Below are 15,968 nucleotides of genomic sequence, written 5' to 3' on the forward strand. Positions count from 1 at the left end.
AGAAACAACCAAACAAACAAAAGATATTAGGACATAATTTTTTTTTGTCTAATAAAAAAAAATATTAGAAGAAACAAACAAACAAACAAACAAACAAACAAACGACAGAAAGAATGAAACAAGAAAAACAAATGAAAGAATGGAATAAAGGCCTAACAAAAACGAAAAAGATAAATAAATGAATAATAAAATAATAGGTGCAGCACTAAGACAGGATCTGATCAAGTGAATGTACAGTGTGTTCTCCACCTCTTGCTGCTGCTGGTGGGTGAAGACAGGAAGGTGTGCATCTCTGTGATCTGACCGCTGGTACTGGACGCTTCCACCTGAGGCTCCACCTCTGGCACCTCCAGCACCTGACACAGCTCCTTAAAGCCCATCACCTGTGAACAAACACACTTCAGGTCACACACACCCTTCTTAGCACACACACTACACTACAGTAAATCTGAAAAAACACACACCGTGTCTTTGCTGATCTGCTGATACGAATCATCCTCAAACCTCTGCTTGACTCCAGTCAGAGACACGTGCCTATAGTCTTTAGGCACATCTTGACCAAAACTGGGAAAAAAGACAGAGACAGTGAGAATATTTACATAAACATATTGTTTTATTACCAATTTATCAACTACAGGGAAGCGTTGCGGCTTGTTTCCACTGAGTGGTACAGTTCGGTACGCTTTTTTTTGGCCCGTTTCCCCTGTCAAAAGGTACCAAAAGGCGATATACCATACCTTACCAATTTTTCGGTACCCTTTCCAAAGGGTGCCAGCACAATAGAAATGGTACCAACATAGTGATGCTAGATGCAAAGCTGAACGCTATTGGTTTACAGAGATGCGTCACTAGCGCATGCAACAAGCCATGAGAATGAAAACAGAGGAAGCGGCATTTTTTAATACACAGCCGACACATTACACCATAATAATACATATAATAATGAGCCATGATCAACCCGAGCTCAGACCTTGTTGTCTTTTTATGATAAACAGCCACATACTAAGAAGAGCTGTTTAATCACAAAAAAAATGCAGGGGAGAAATCCTGTTGTGGGTTACAAGATCATCTTAAGCCTGGTTTACACTGCGTCAAGTGATCGGTGTGACCCATGCCGCATACAACACATGTTCTGCGCGCTGTTTGTGTTCCTCTGCAACAACACTTCCGAAACGTTAGCTGGCAGTGGGTGTTTATGTTCCTTTGTGTCGAGTTTTTTCGCTGTTGTTTTGTTCTTTCTGAACGATACCTTAAAATGTACAAGTGGCTCAAACTCGCTCATTTTGAGGTAGGAATCGGCAGACGTGCAACAGCTTTAACCATGAGGCTAACACAAAACAAAAGTCTTCATCTTGAGCTGCTTCACGAGACACAACACTTGTAAACACTCGCTTCATCGGGATCGCACGGCTCTCACCTCCGCCCACACTCGTCAGCGCTACCAAGATGTATAAATCGGCCTCAAGTGTCAGGGGTTCCACTTTTGCTCATCGCTTGGCTATTTTTGAAATAACTTGGGCTCATGATAATAATGTGCACTTGATTATTGAAGTGCGGATTCTCACATGGTTTCAGAAACGGTTAACACGAGAACGAAGCACGAAAAAACGAACAATCTAATGATTCTTTCAGCAACCTAACACATGAATAAATGGCAATGTTTAATTATTATCATCATCTTTTGGACTATTATGAACTCGGAACGACGAAAGTACTTTTTAACAAGAGGTTACATGTGTTGGTGAAGATTAAAGATACAGATAAGAGCCTTGCACTGACTGTATACCCTGATTCGTTTGGTTTAACCCAAATAAAGCCTAAATCTACATTGTGTGTAAGTTTTCTATTATTGGTAACATTTTGGAGATAGTAAATGTCTGTATGTGTGTCATATATTTATTTATTTTATATAATTGCAGACGTTACAGGCTATTTTGCATTAACATTGATATACTTGAGCATTATTTTAAGATGGCGAGTGAAATTCGTACGAATTTTGTGTAAAAACATTCACACAGGACTGCTCAATATCAGTTCCAAAGCAGTGGACCTATCAGAAGCACTCTAAAAACATGAGATTCATAATTGCCAGAATGTGTGTGTTTTTTTTTGAGGCAAAGATGAATCATGTGAATGGCCCCTCAAAACAATTATATTAATTGTAAAATTATTACTCATTTATTATTTCCATTAAATATTATTTATAGTCTTTGTATTCATATTATGGCAGCAAGGTGGCGCAGGGGGTAGCACAATCGCCTCACAGCAAGAAGGTCGCTGGTTCGAGCCTCGGCTGGGTCAGTTGGCATTTCTGCGGGGAGTTTGCATGTTCTCCCTAGGTTCGCGTGGGTTTCCTCCGGGTGCTCCGGTTCTCCCACAAGTCCAAAGACATGCGCTATAGGTGAATTGGGTAAGCTAAATTGTCTGTAGTGTGTGAGTGAGTGCGTATGGATGTTTCCCAGTCATGGGTTGCAGCTGGAAGGGCATCCGCTGTGTTATCCAGCAGATGTTTTTTGGATAAGTTGGCGGTTCATTCCGCTTTGATTAATAAGGGGACTAAGCTGAAAAGAAAATGAATGAATGTAATAAACAAAAGAAAGATTTCCACAAATGAGTCACAGAATTGTCCATTTCCTATATTTATTGAACAGAAGCAGATGTGAAGTGTTTTATAGATACTGCAGAAGGGCAGTTCAGAACAGACACAGAGCTTCATGACTCATTTCCACAGAGAGCACACAGATTCAATCTGACCTGCACACACTCAAGCAGACCACATTAATCCTCAATCACAAACATCCAGCTCTACAGTAACCTCACACTGGGTTATTATCTTAGTTCCCAACTCGCTAAGAGCAATCCCAGAATCTCTACCGTTGAGAAAGCTCTGTCATCCTGAAGAGAACATAATAGGGAAAAGACTACACTAGTGCGTTTTCATTTTAACATGGTGTTTAAATTTAAACAATCCACCAACGTGTGAAACTCAATTCACACTAGAGGACTAACAATTTGCTAGAAAGTTAAAAATAGATAGAATATCTTGTATTATGTAGCCAAATATTAAGTAAAACATGTGAGGCACTCTGAAGTTTGGCCAGAGGAGAAATGGTCGTGCCCAACTGAGCCTGGTTTCTCAAGGTTTTTTCCTTCACTTTCATCAATTAGTGAAGTTTGGTTTCTTGCCACTGGCTTGCTTGGTTTGGGACATGTGGAGCTGCACATCGATGGATTTGCTCTTCAGTGCTTGGACTTCCAGCAGTGAAAATTCAGCCACACAGAACTGAACTTATACTCTGAAAACTGGACTGAAACAGTTTCAATCTACTAGAATTTCTTTCTTAAATTGCTTTGACACAATCTACATTGTATAAACGCTATACGCTATAGAAAAAAAGAATGACTCGAATTGTATTTATGGATGTTTTATTTGACCTTATTTAATTGTTATTTAGTTTGTTTTTTTGTTAGTTTCAAGCTGCCGAATAAAAAATTAATTTCTTAAAAAGAACTCATTGGACTCGACTGAATGAATAAAAGGTATAACCGCCAAGGAACTGTATTAAAAAGAACTGAATTGTGGATATTTGGCGCCGCTTCAGCAATTCAATTCAATTAATCTTTATTTCTATAGGGCTTTTACAATGTAGATCGTGTCAAAGCAGCTTAACATAGAAGATTATAGTAGATTGAAACTGTGTCAGTACAGTTTTCAGAGTTGAAGCAGCATTGCTCACTGCAGAAGTTGGGAATTTCTTAACTTTAATGGCGTGGTACGGTACGGTTCGGTACGCTTTATGGCCGTTTCCACTGTCAAAAAGCGTACCGAACCACTTTTTCGGCACCCTTTCGAAAGGGTACCAATCACGAGAAAGGGTACCAAAAGGCGGAGCCACAAGCGCAGCTGAACACTATTGGTTTACAGAGATACGTCATTCGCTTACGCAACAAACCAGAATGAAAACAAAAAAACCGCCATGTTTGAAAAACACAGCGAGAGATTATAGCGGAAATATAAATACATATAATAATGAGCCGTGATCGATCTGGGCTCAAACAAACCTTGTCGTCATCTTGATGAACAGTCACAAATCCAAGAAGAGCAGATTTACCCTGTGCCCCGTAGTTTTTTTACCAGCCACTCTGAAGTGCGGTTTCGCTTTCTTGCTTGTGCTCACGCGCGTCTATATCTGAAATAACAGACTTCTTGAGCTGATGATAATAACCTGCACTTGATTATTGACGTGCTTTTGAAACCCGATCCTGTCAGACACTGACAAACGCGAGAGTGAAGCGTGAAGAAACAAAGTAGAAGCCGGAAAAAAAGGAGCACATTATTTTTCAGTAAACATGAACAAAATGCCATGTATAACTAACTTATTATCTTCACCTTTTGGACTAATATGAACCGGGAATTACTCTCTAACAGAGGCTACATGTGCTGCTGAAGATTACAGACACAGATGAGAGGTTTTCACTGACTGTGGGCTATAATTTGTGTTGTTTTGAACCTAAATACGGGCAAAATGTCTGCTGTGTGTAGTTCTTTTGTAGTTGGTAACATATCGGAGACTGTAAGGGGCTGTATGTGTTCATATATATTCATTTATTTATTTTATATAATTACAGACGTTACAGTAGGCTGTTTCGCACTGTCATTGATCTGCAGTTATAATCAACTTATGTTCATTGAAAAGTTACTAATAAACATTTCTACACAAGTATTTATGTGTAAAGCATCTGTTTTATGAGAATTGCTTTTCATATGATATGTGAATGACCCATACAGCTTTATAGTAGACATTTCCTCGAGCGAGAATGACGTCGACTGAAACTTTGTCATATACCACGCCCACCAAAGGGGTACCCTTGTTAGTGGAAACGCAAGCCTGATAAAGGTGACCCGTACCAAACCGAACCGTACCAGTCAGTGGAAACGAGCCAGTATTACCATTTCTAAACTACAGTGGATAAACTGTCACAACGCAAGCGTCAGCCAATCGGATCGCTTTATGCAAATACCCCAGTTCAGTCAGTAACCGATTACACTCTAATTTCATTAGCTATTGTTGTTATGACGATCGCGTCAGCACCTAGCTTTAGACACACCCTCCGTCAAGCGTTAATGCTCACAATTCCAATTTTCAGGAAAAAAAATCATGTCTTTTTGTAGAAGGTAATGCCAGAATGCACTGCCACAAGCTTAATAAAAAAGCCAATGAAGGCAGCAGGAGAAAGTGGGAAATGTCAAAAGAAATCATTCAATTAGGAAGTGAAAAGTCCTGATAGAAATAAACACAGCAGTTTTGTTAGAAAGCACCGCTTCATTCAAAGAGTGAATTCAAAATGATTGCCTTACTTTGTGAATAACAACATTAAACCATTTACGACTATAATAGTTTTATTATTAATAATAATATTTTAATTAAAAATGGTTTAACGCTATTATTACATATAGTACAACTCTATTAATAATTACAAACACATTATTAAAACAAAAGGAAGATAACTAATAAAAAAATAAATTACTAACAAGCAGCAACATTCCACTCTCTCTCGGTTCTCTCTTGTGAGGCTAATACGGAAGTAACAAACTGCAATTCATTGAAGTTCCACTAGGCCTGGCTCCAAATTAGAGCAGATTCTTTTGACCCTAATGTTAAAATAGCCAACTTTACAGCAGAAAAAAAGGTGTTTACAGCCTGGTACAAAGAACGATTTTGGCATATATAGCTAATATAGCTAATATTACACTTCTTGACAACTCAATTGTTTTGTTTTTATTAAGTTATATTAAGTCTGCATAATTAAGGGCATGGCCACTTGAGTGACAGCTAGGTCTCGCTGGTCACCATCATGCCATTCCTGCTGATTAGCCGCTGAACTCGGCATATACATCGTATTTTTGTTTCATTTTATGTGGCATCACACAGTCAATTCTCTTTGGAATTATTTCCTACAATTATCAGATAATACGGCATGCTGTGTGCACTTAATCGTGTTCACAAACCATTCAAGTAGCCTTCATTTCCCAGGTGAGTAAAATTATATACTTATTTACCCTCTATGCATATGCAGGAGACTTCCGAAACTTCAGGGAGACTTGGGATGTCTGTACTTGCATGAATTGAGGTGCGCACGTGGCATTCTGAAATGTTTTCAACTAGGTGTACCCGGAAAAGGCGCGCGTGTCATGTGCCAAGCTGTATGCCTTGATTGGAAATAATCCTAAGCTTATTGACATTCCTTCCAAGGTGCATGCTCAGCAGCCACATTTTAATAAAGCTATAGCGCTTCATACTGAACTTTTTTTATTGTTATTGACAAATGTTTTAAGATAATTTAGCATTTATAATTTTCTTTAGACCTGTGATGCACTCCAGAATCTGTCAGATTGATAAGCTGTAGCCTATAAAACAGTCATCTGAAATGTTGTCATACAGTGTTATGCCCTGATTTCATGAATAGACTTGCATTTGCTAACAGAGACTATATTTGAAGTATTTGGATGCAATTCACGTTTTCCTCGCGAAAAACGTCATAAGAACTATGCTTAGTGGCTCTTTTTTTGGTTATCCCCAGTTGGTGCAATGACAAGAACATAATGGCAAAAACTGGCCACGCCCACTTGTAGATTTATTTGCGTAATCCAGAAACCTATGGGTGCTGTCGCGGATACTATGTTCATATCTTTTACAGTCTATGATTACTACTCATAAAATCGAAACAAGTATTACTCCAATTTAAATAAAAATATTTAAGATTTTTTTTTTTTAATATATAATTTAATAACATGTATTTATGTTATAACACCACACAGGTTGTACACAATTTATGTAATTACACTAAAAAATGGTCCATCAGAAGGTTTCAAAAATCGGTCACTGATGAGGCTTTATAAGCTTGAACGCTGCCTTAAAAACGAGTTGCCCGTGTAGAAAGTGAGACAGTTTATGTGCAGGTTTATGAGCCACTGTGGGACTGAAGTTTAATCTGCAGGACTGATCAAACCCGGATGAGATGTTGATTGTGCTTCTCATAAAGGACAGAAGTGAGAAGCGCTAAACATGTTAACGGCGTGCTCTGAATGCACATTACTGCCTCCATAGAGACACTGAAGAGCAGCTGCGATAAACCACAGCAGAGCCAAGATGAGAAAACACCATAGAGGCTCTCCATTACCAGAAAACTTCATTTGGATGAATTAACTTGACGGATTGAATGTGGATAATTAACATGGACAATTTGTATTTGCAATAAAAAGAAAAAAATTAAGAAAATAAATTATATAGGCATATATAAGAATATAAACTATATATCAACCAGTGGTGTAGCGGACGGGCCTGCAGGGCATGCACTTAAATGAAATGTCACAAAGTGTGTACATTGATAGTGTGTAAACGCTGAACAATCAAAGCAAACCTAAAAGGTAGATCAACATCTGTGTCTACAATAATCTCACAGTAAACCACAAACTCTAACAAAACCAATTACGATAATCAAATCTGAGCTTTCATTATTTCCGGGGGATGGGACGCGTGATTATCATTCGTTTGCGGGCATCTGGGGGTCTCTATGCATATGCGGGAGATTTCCGAAACTTCCGGAGACTTGGGATGTCTCTACTTGCATAAATCGTGGTGCGCACAAGGCATTCTAAAATGTTTTCAACTAGGTTCACCAGGAAAATGCGCGCGTGTCATGTGCCAAGCTGTGCGCCTTAACTGGAAATAACCCTAAGCTTATTCATATTCCTTCCAAGGCACGTGCAAGTCACATTTTAATAGAGCTATGGTGCTTCATACCACTTCAAACAGAACTTCGAGCATGGATCTTCAGTAAAAATGAAACGAAAATGTAATCAGCTAAATAAAAATAAATTGTAAAATATTCAGTGCTTCAGTAGTGTTGCTGATAACGCTGAATGAAGAAATCATAATCTACATTTACCATAAATTAAAATTTGTACAACCCATGTTTATTTTTAGTCTCATTTTGAATAAATGATTCAGTTATTCACTCATAAATCTTTACATTTCATTGCTAGATGGATCATTTTTGAAGAATTATTCAATGGCATATTTTTAATGGCTGGTTGTCGCCACCTATTGGTTAAATAACGTAATTGCTGCCTACAACTTTCATTTTTGAGCGTCAAGTTAAATGCATATGACGGTGGTTTTAATCTTTACCATAAACATCAGTGGTTTTATCTAAACTATAAACTTATCCCAGTGCTTCTGTGTTATTTAACTGTTTGTAAGTTCTAAACTCAAAAGACTGAATCTCTTTCTTGATTTTTGCATTTTTCAAACACAGATTTGAATACAGCGATTCAAAGGATTAATAAACATATGCACATCACCATCATTTATAATTTATGTTGCGCAGGTGTTGAGATCCCGATCTTTTATTGATTAATCGTGCAGCTTGCACTGAATGCATTAATGCAGGCTAAACAAGTCATCCCAAATAACCTACCACAACTTCTTTAGTCAACAATATACTTTAGGAAAGCCTAAATGCTTTCATACATGTGATTTGAATGACGAAAGAGGAGATCTCTCTGTGATCGTTACAAATGTAGGAAAATTTTATTTATTATTATTAGAAAAATTTATTATGTTACAAATTTTATTACCATTTCTAAACTACAGCGGATAATTTCTCACGTTGTGACAGTTTATGTCTGAAAAAACTGGTATGACTGTATGAAAATATTCCCAAATGAAGCAAGAAATTATGTGGGATCATTTGTTATATACTACCAGCCAAATTGCCTACCTAAACCCGCAAAAATACTAAACTAGCAATGTGCTTACCAAACCGAATGAACAAATGCACAAAAATACAATTAGCAAAGTCTTATTATTAAAATGCATGCCAAATTATATATTCTGTCGATGTTTCACACCCCTGGCTAGAAGTTGTACAAAAATTTAAAAGCATATTTTTCAACTGGAAACAACTGAATATAGTATTGTAAAAGAGAAACCACAGCTGCCAGTTGTTTATGCAACCTTCTCCCAGGCTCACAGATCCCCATCAAACTCAATCTGTGTGAATTAACTTGATGGAACACATACGGATAACTAATATAGACACTCACCATTTGACGTAGAGCGTTAAAGCACATGAGACCAGATCTTGCTTGGAGAAACCAGTGTTTTCCTGCAGCTGGATGGGCCACACAGGAACTGTGGAGAAATGCATGTTTAAAAACCCCCAAAAACTTCAACTAAGGCAATATACACACATACACGAACACATTTTCAGTTAAAAACACTTTTTTTTCTCTCCATTTTCGGCCTTAAACACAAAGATGGCAACAAAATGCATCCTTTTGATTGCTAAAGTAAAATACCGTACTCTTTTTGGAGAAGGGTGTATAAGAGTGCTGGTACCGTAGTTGTGCAGTGCTCTGGTGAGCAGCAGGATGGCGCTGGCGAGACGGGCTGGTCCGGGAACAGTGACGGGTGAGCAGAGCAGAGACAGCTCACAGATGTAGCTGAAGAGGTGAGCAGAGCGACGCTCCACCGGCAGCAACGTCAGCAGCACCTCCCCATAATCCAACACTGAAGGGGTCTAAGGAAAAACACTCACATTATCATCGACTCCAATACACAACAAGCACCAGTCAAGGCCTGCTTGTAGTACTCGTGTAAACTCAGACAGTTATATTTTTAAGTAAAAACTAACATGTATCTGTGCATTAGGGAGTACTCTTTTGTAATGTTTTATTATTTACAATAGTAGGCTATAATGGCTATTAGCCAGGTTTCGCTACGGTTAAAAATATATTTAAAAAATTACTTGCAAATAAATGACGTATATGTAATATAAAAAAAGATGTAAATATTTAGTAAGTCAAATTAAGCAATAAAATATATATATTTGCATATTTAACTTTATCTAGGAATAAAAAATTTATTAAAATAAATAATAAATAAAAACAAATCAGTCTTTCATCATTTTTTTCATAAACGATTGATTTTGTGGTGGTAATTCCAAGAAATTTACTGACAATTTTGCGATTAAAAAAAAATATATAAATATAAAAAAATATATGTTTATTATTTACCATATTAGGTAACATACTATGTTAAGTGTGCAATCTGACACAGTGACATAAATCATAAAAACAAAGCTTCTTTATTTTGGTTTCTTGTCAAGACAAGATCTGAAACAGATCTAAAACGGTAGGGATTAAGCCAAAGGGACGGTTGCATGACTTATTTTTATAAACGGACATCTTTGCATTGACTCCACATGTGAAGCACTTGCGCTTCTTCCGCGTCTGCTTACTGCACAGGATGTGAAACATTCCCCCCACTCTCATGTAATGTAATGATTGCAAGGGTGCAGGTGAGATGTCATTTTTCGCGAGACACTCAAATAAGTCACGTGCGCTGCGTATGCAATGTCTAGAAGTTATGTAAACCATTAATTGCAAAATGAAATAAATATAATTTGATTATATGGTTTGGAATTAGATCATTTATGAGATTATTGACATTTTCCGCGATTATTTTGCGTTTAATTAAGAATTTTGCAGGATTTCAAATATTTGCGACTGTTGATTTTGTGTTGCATTTAGCGATTGCCTAGGAAAACCTAGGGGGGGGTCTGATAAATAAAAAAAGTATAAAAAAAAAACACATTTACATACTTTACAATAAGGTTTCATTAGGTAAGAACAATATTTGTACAAAATTTATGAATCATAGTTTAACATTTACCAATATATTACTAAATCCAGATTGATGCTTGTTAACATTAGCTAATACATTGTGAGTTAACATGAACCACAGTATATTCATCAACTAATGTTAATAGATTTATTTCAATAAATTTATTTGTGCAATTATAATAAAAATCTATATTTTTATGCATTTATAATTTTAGAGACACATACAATACATTCAAGTTTATCTTAATTTTGGAGCTGTGCAAAATAATTAATTTAAACATTTAAACATAAAATTTTTAAAATATTTTAAAAAGAAATACTAATTAAACAATTAATAAAAATACTTGGATTATAGAAAAAATACAAATGCTATATTGTAAAATAATATTTTTTTTTAAATTTAATAAGCTTGCCAATACTGAATGAACTGCATTAGTAATCGACGTTCTTGATTAAATATTTAAATTCTTCAAGTGGTCTCTGGTTTCTGTAATGGTCTTTGCATTGGTCACTGGGGTCTTAAAATGCAAGGAAGATCTCTCCGTTTTAGAGCTCTAAACCTCAGACACATGGTGAAATTGATACGATCTGGCAGCCTATAATGAGTTTTCTGTGTGTTCCTGTGAAAGAAAACAAGAGGGTGCTTGTGTGTGTGAAACTGACCCGAATCTTGCCGTCCAGCACGGAGATAACCTCGCCCATCATGTGCACCAGGTCTTCATACTGATAGGTGTTATCTGTGAGCCAAACCGCCTCACGGATGGTCAGGATCTCCTTGCTGATGAATCTGCCATTAAAATGAGTGTTAAAACACGTTAAATGTCCACTGAAGTGACTTGAAATTCGCAGCTTTGTTAAACGTGTGACATTTTCAACAAACATGAAGATGGTGAGGGGCGATGAGTAGCTCCTCCCACTTTCAAAACAAATAGCCAATAGTATTTTGTTTATATCACAGCTCATCCAATCAGAGTCGTTGAGCTAAAGTATATCTGATTCATGCTCTTTTATAGTGGTGAACCCTCAGTATGTAAATTTCACTACATGTGGATAAGAGATTGATTTTAGCCGTTAGCATCTTGTAGTGGCAAGACACTTTATACACTAGAGAGCATTTGATTGGTCAGAAGACCTGATGAGAAGCTCAAATTCACTGTGATGTCAGAAATAAAACAATTGTTGACTTTTATTGCCGAAAGTGCTTATTTATTTATAGATAGACGGAGATATAGAGATATAGAGATATATATATATATATATATATATATATATATATATATATATATATATATATATGGATGAATTGAGTCTTTTTGGAGAATGCTAGCTTATATATAACCTTAAAATTAGCATATTGATAGCCAGAAATATTTAGAAACTGCTTTAATTTTAATTTTAGACATTAATGTCCGCATGACCTGAAAGCTGTGACAGTTTTTTCCCCGTATTGTGATGAAGTTCCTAGAGAAACAGTGTATTAAATGAGTGGGCGTGGCTTGTTTCTCTTTACTGCGAGCTGACTGGATGTAGTAAAGTAGGCATTTCATTCAGAATGATGGGGAAAGGGTTTGGGGGAGTTATTACAACCTAACAGACTCCTCCTCCTCCACACCATTTCTGTTTGTTATCAAAACTGACGGTTGGAGGGGTGTGGTTAAGTATGTTTGCCACGCCCATTACCTCAGACAGACGTAATCTGAGGAATTTAGCTGAAAACAAACAGGAAGTGCATTTTCAGATTTGATTAAACATTACAAGGGCTATTTTTTTTCTTAATGACATGCACAAATGAATTGTTCACCACAAAACTAGCAATGTGAGCTAACACAATCAATACGGTTGGTTTTGATTTCAGGTGTACTTTAATACTGTAATATTGTGAGTGTGGTGGCTCACCGGGTGCAGATGACCATGCAGGCGATGCCCAGGAGCTGCAGCTGGGCCTTTGGCACAGAGCGCAGGTGCAGATAGCGGTCCACACAACTAATGGTCACGTGCAGCACCTGACTGGAGAAGTCCTTCGTGGTGGTCACTTCCACCAACCAATCCACCAGAATGTACCTGAAACAGCAGATCAAAGAGGTCAACAAACGAGGCAAAAATAGTAAAGATACAGGATTGGTTAATTGATTAGGACCTTTACAAGAGCTAAGTTTCAGCTGATGTTGAATTTTCTTGTTGTAATTAATAGCTGAAGCTTTTATCGCGGCTATACGGTATTGTCACAATACTGACTCAAGCAGTTAAAAAGGAATACTTTAATGCTGTGTGGACACCAGACACCGCAAGCACGGATAAATCACGAACTTTGAGTTTACTCACTTCATTTGTGCACAAATTCACATCATGGGCTGGGCTTCTGTCTAACCGGTGACTTTAGCTTCGTTGCTAAATGGCTAACGTGGATTTTACAGAGAGAATAGCTTTGTTTACGTGCTTTATGAAAGAAAAAAAACAGTGTCAATTCGTTTGGAGCAGTGTCTGAGTCTGCTAGATCCTTTCAGAGGTGCACCCAGCTCTGTCAGTTCATAAACTCCAGAAACCTAACCTGGATGATGGAAGCTTTCAGCTATGCTTCTGACTGGGCCGAGCCCAGTTTGATGAGCTGTTGTCAGTGTAGACAGGAGGATTTTTCCCTCGGGACACCAACAACAGGTGCTACGTCATAATCACACCCCTACAAGAGAAAGCTCCAGGTTGGACATGTTGTGCATTTAGAGATGCTCCTCTGCATACCTCGGTAGTAACGAGTGGTTATTTGAGTTACTGTTGCTTTTCTATCAGCTCGAACCAGTCTGACCATTCTCCTCTGACCTCTGGCATCAACAAGGCATTTGCGTCCACAGAACTGCCGCTCACTGGGTAATTTCTATTTTTCAGACCATTCTCTGTAAACCCTAGAGATGGTTGTGCGTGAAAATCCCAGTAGATCAGCAGTTTCTGAAATACTCAGACCAGCCCATCTGGTACCAGCAACCATGCCACGTTCAAAGTGAATTAAATCACCTTTCTTCCCCATTCTGATGCTCGGTTTGAACTGCAGCAGATCGTCTGACCATGTCTACATGCATTGAGTTGCTGCCATGCTTTGTATAGAAATATTATATCACTAACATCTATCTATCTATCCATCCATCCATCCATCCATCCATCTATCTATCTTTACAAGGACCTTGCTGACAACATGAATATCAAGAAAAATTAATAAAAATCAACAATTGTAATATTTATATAGCATTCCTGTATTCAATTGTATTATGACTTGGCTTATATTTAGTTAATATCAGCTTTAATATTAACATAAGCTTTGTAATCACTTTATGCAATTTTTCCCCTCTTCAAATTTTACATTTAAGTTTTCATCCAATCAGTCAGTTTTATTGCAGTACTCTTCCTTATCTACTGATTCCAAAGCTAAAAACAGCACAGAACAAAATTTAATTCCATTTGTCAGGCTACTAACATGAAGGTTAGTATTATTAAACTTGAAAAAGAAAGCTGCTCCTACACATGTTACTGTTTGACTTTATTAATCCCCAAAGGGAAATTCACGTGTCACAGCAGAGCTCTCCATACTAAAAATAAATAAGTTACATATATATAAAAACAATACTAAAATTACATTTCATACTGCACACCTTAGTTCCACAAATCAAATCAAAAAAAGACCTCCTGTATCTTTCTCTGTAACACCAGGGTTGAATTAATCTTGTACTAAAAGAGCTTGCGCATGCTAGGACTGTCTCAAAAAGCGGATGACTATCATGGTTCATTATACTGACAAATTGGTCTAGCATTCGATCTTGTGCAACCTCTTCTATGGTAGGTAGTGCACACCCCACAACAGAACCTGCCCTTTTTATAAGCTTATTTAATTTGTTTTTCTCCTTCTCCAACAAGCAGGTTACAGCATACAGAATCACAGAAGACACCACATAATCATAAAAAGTTTTTAACAGTGTCTGACACACACCAAAGGACCTCAGTCATTTTAATAAATGAATTAAACTCTGGCCCTTCTTATACAGCTGAATTGTATTTTCAGACCAATTGAGCTTGTTGTTCAAATATACACCCAGGTACCGCGATGAAACAATCTCAATTTCTGACTCATGTATAATTATGGGCACCGCTTGTGATGGATGTCTACTTAAATCAACAATCATTTTTGGTCTTATTAGTGTTTAATTTAAGACAATTTGTTTCACACCAGTCAGCAAAACTTTTACTGAGGGATGTAATGAAACATTTGGAACTGGAGAAATTCAGATTCTCCCTAAAATAAACAAAATAACTAATTCTACAGGAGACTGCAACTGAAGAGAATTAGACTCATTTGGATTAAAATTGAAGATCAGTATTTATTTATTTATTTACTTAGTGTATCATCATTTTACTTTCTTATATATTGTATCTCTTAATGTTAATTACTGTGTAAACCTTTGTTTTAAGTCAATGTGTTTAAATCTATAAACAAAATAATAATAAAGAAAGTCTAAACATTTAATGTTAACAATAATACATTATATTAAAAGCATTAGATATGACTTTGCTGTACCTCTTGGTGGTGATGTCCTGTCCCTGCAGATGCGGCTGGTACCGAAGGGCTGAGGGTCCCGTCTGGAAGAACTGAGACACGAGTTCAGTGCAGGCCCGCGGCTCCAGACCCAGAGGGTTAGCAGAACCACACGACTTCACAAACGCCAGCTGGAGACCACAGACACGTCAGACAAACACAAAACATTTATTGGGTGTTTAATGCTGAGTCACAAATGCACAGACGTCCATGATAAAAAAGCATCATTCTCATTCAGAGCCCCAATCTCAGCCCGTTTACCCACGTCAGAGTGGCATTCAAGCTGGCACAGCTGCTGATTAAATGCGAATCATGTCAACAATGGCACAGAAAACCTACAGATGAGTTAACAGGAATTGTGACGCAGCTTTTCCTGGGCTTGCACTTTTAATGAGTAGATTGAGTGCAGGGAAATTATGAGAATGGAAATATAACAGATGCAAGATTGGAGACTTCACTAAAAAACAAATAAATCATTACAACGTCCACCATCAACGTCAATTTTGGAAAGAAGGAAAAATTAACCAACCAAATACTAAGAAACCAAATACAAATGAAAAATAAAAACAGTTGCTAATTAATGATACATAATAATATGACAATAATGATAATATGATAATAATAATATTAATAATGATAATGAAAATTCTGACAAATGGTCACCAAAGTATAACACAAATATAGAATAGATGAAACTCATTT

General features: G+C 37.1%; 1 protein-coding gene across 1 annotated transcript in view; it reads right to left on the bottom strand.

Annotated features, from left to right (window-relative positions):
• Positions 1-221: 221 nt before the first annotated feature.
• ccnf (cyclin F) overlaps positions 222-15,968 on the bottom strand; it is a 28,812-nt gene continuing 13,065 nt past the window's right edge. The window contains exons 9-15 of the mRNA XM_056449273.1: positions 15,249-15,397; positions 12,587-12,751; positions 11,354-11,477; positions 9,405-9,585; positions 9,110-9,197; positions 465-564; positions 222-383 (exon numbers count right to left, since the gene is read on the bottom strand). Coding sequence (XP_056305248.1) covers positions 222-383; positions 465-564; positions 9,110-9,197; positions 9,405-9,585; positions 11,354-11,477; positions 12,587-12,751; positions 15,249-15,397 — 969 coding nt within the window. The remainder of the gene's footprint in view (positions 384-464; positions 565-9,109; positions 9,198-9,404; positions 9,586-11,353; positions 11,478-12,586; positions 12,752-15,248; positions 15,398-15,968) is intronic.

Source organism: Danio aesculapii, chromosome 3 (assembly GCF_903798145.1).
Source record: "Danio aesculapii chromosome 3, fDanAes4.1, whole genome shotgun sequence".
Lineage (NCBI taxonomy): Eukaryota > Metazoa > Chordata > Actinopteri > Cypriniformes > Danionidae > Danio > Danio aesculapii.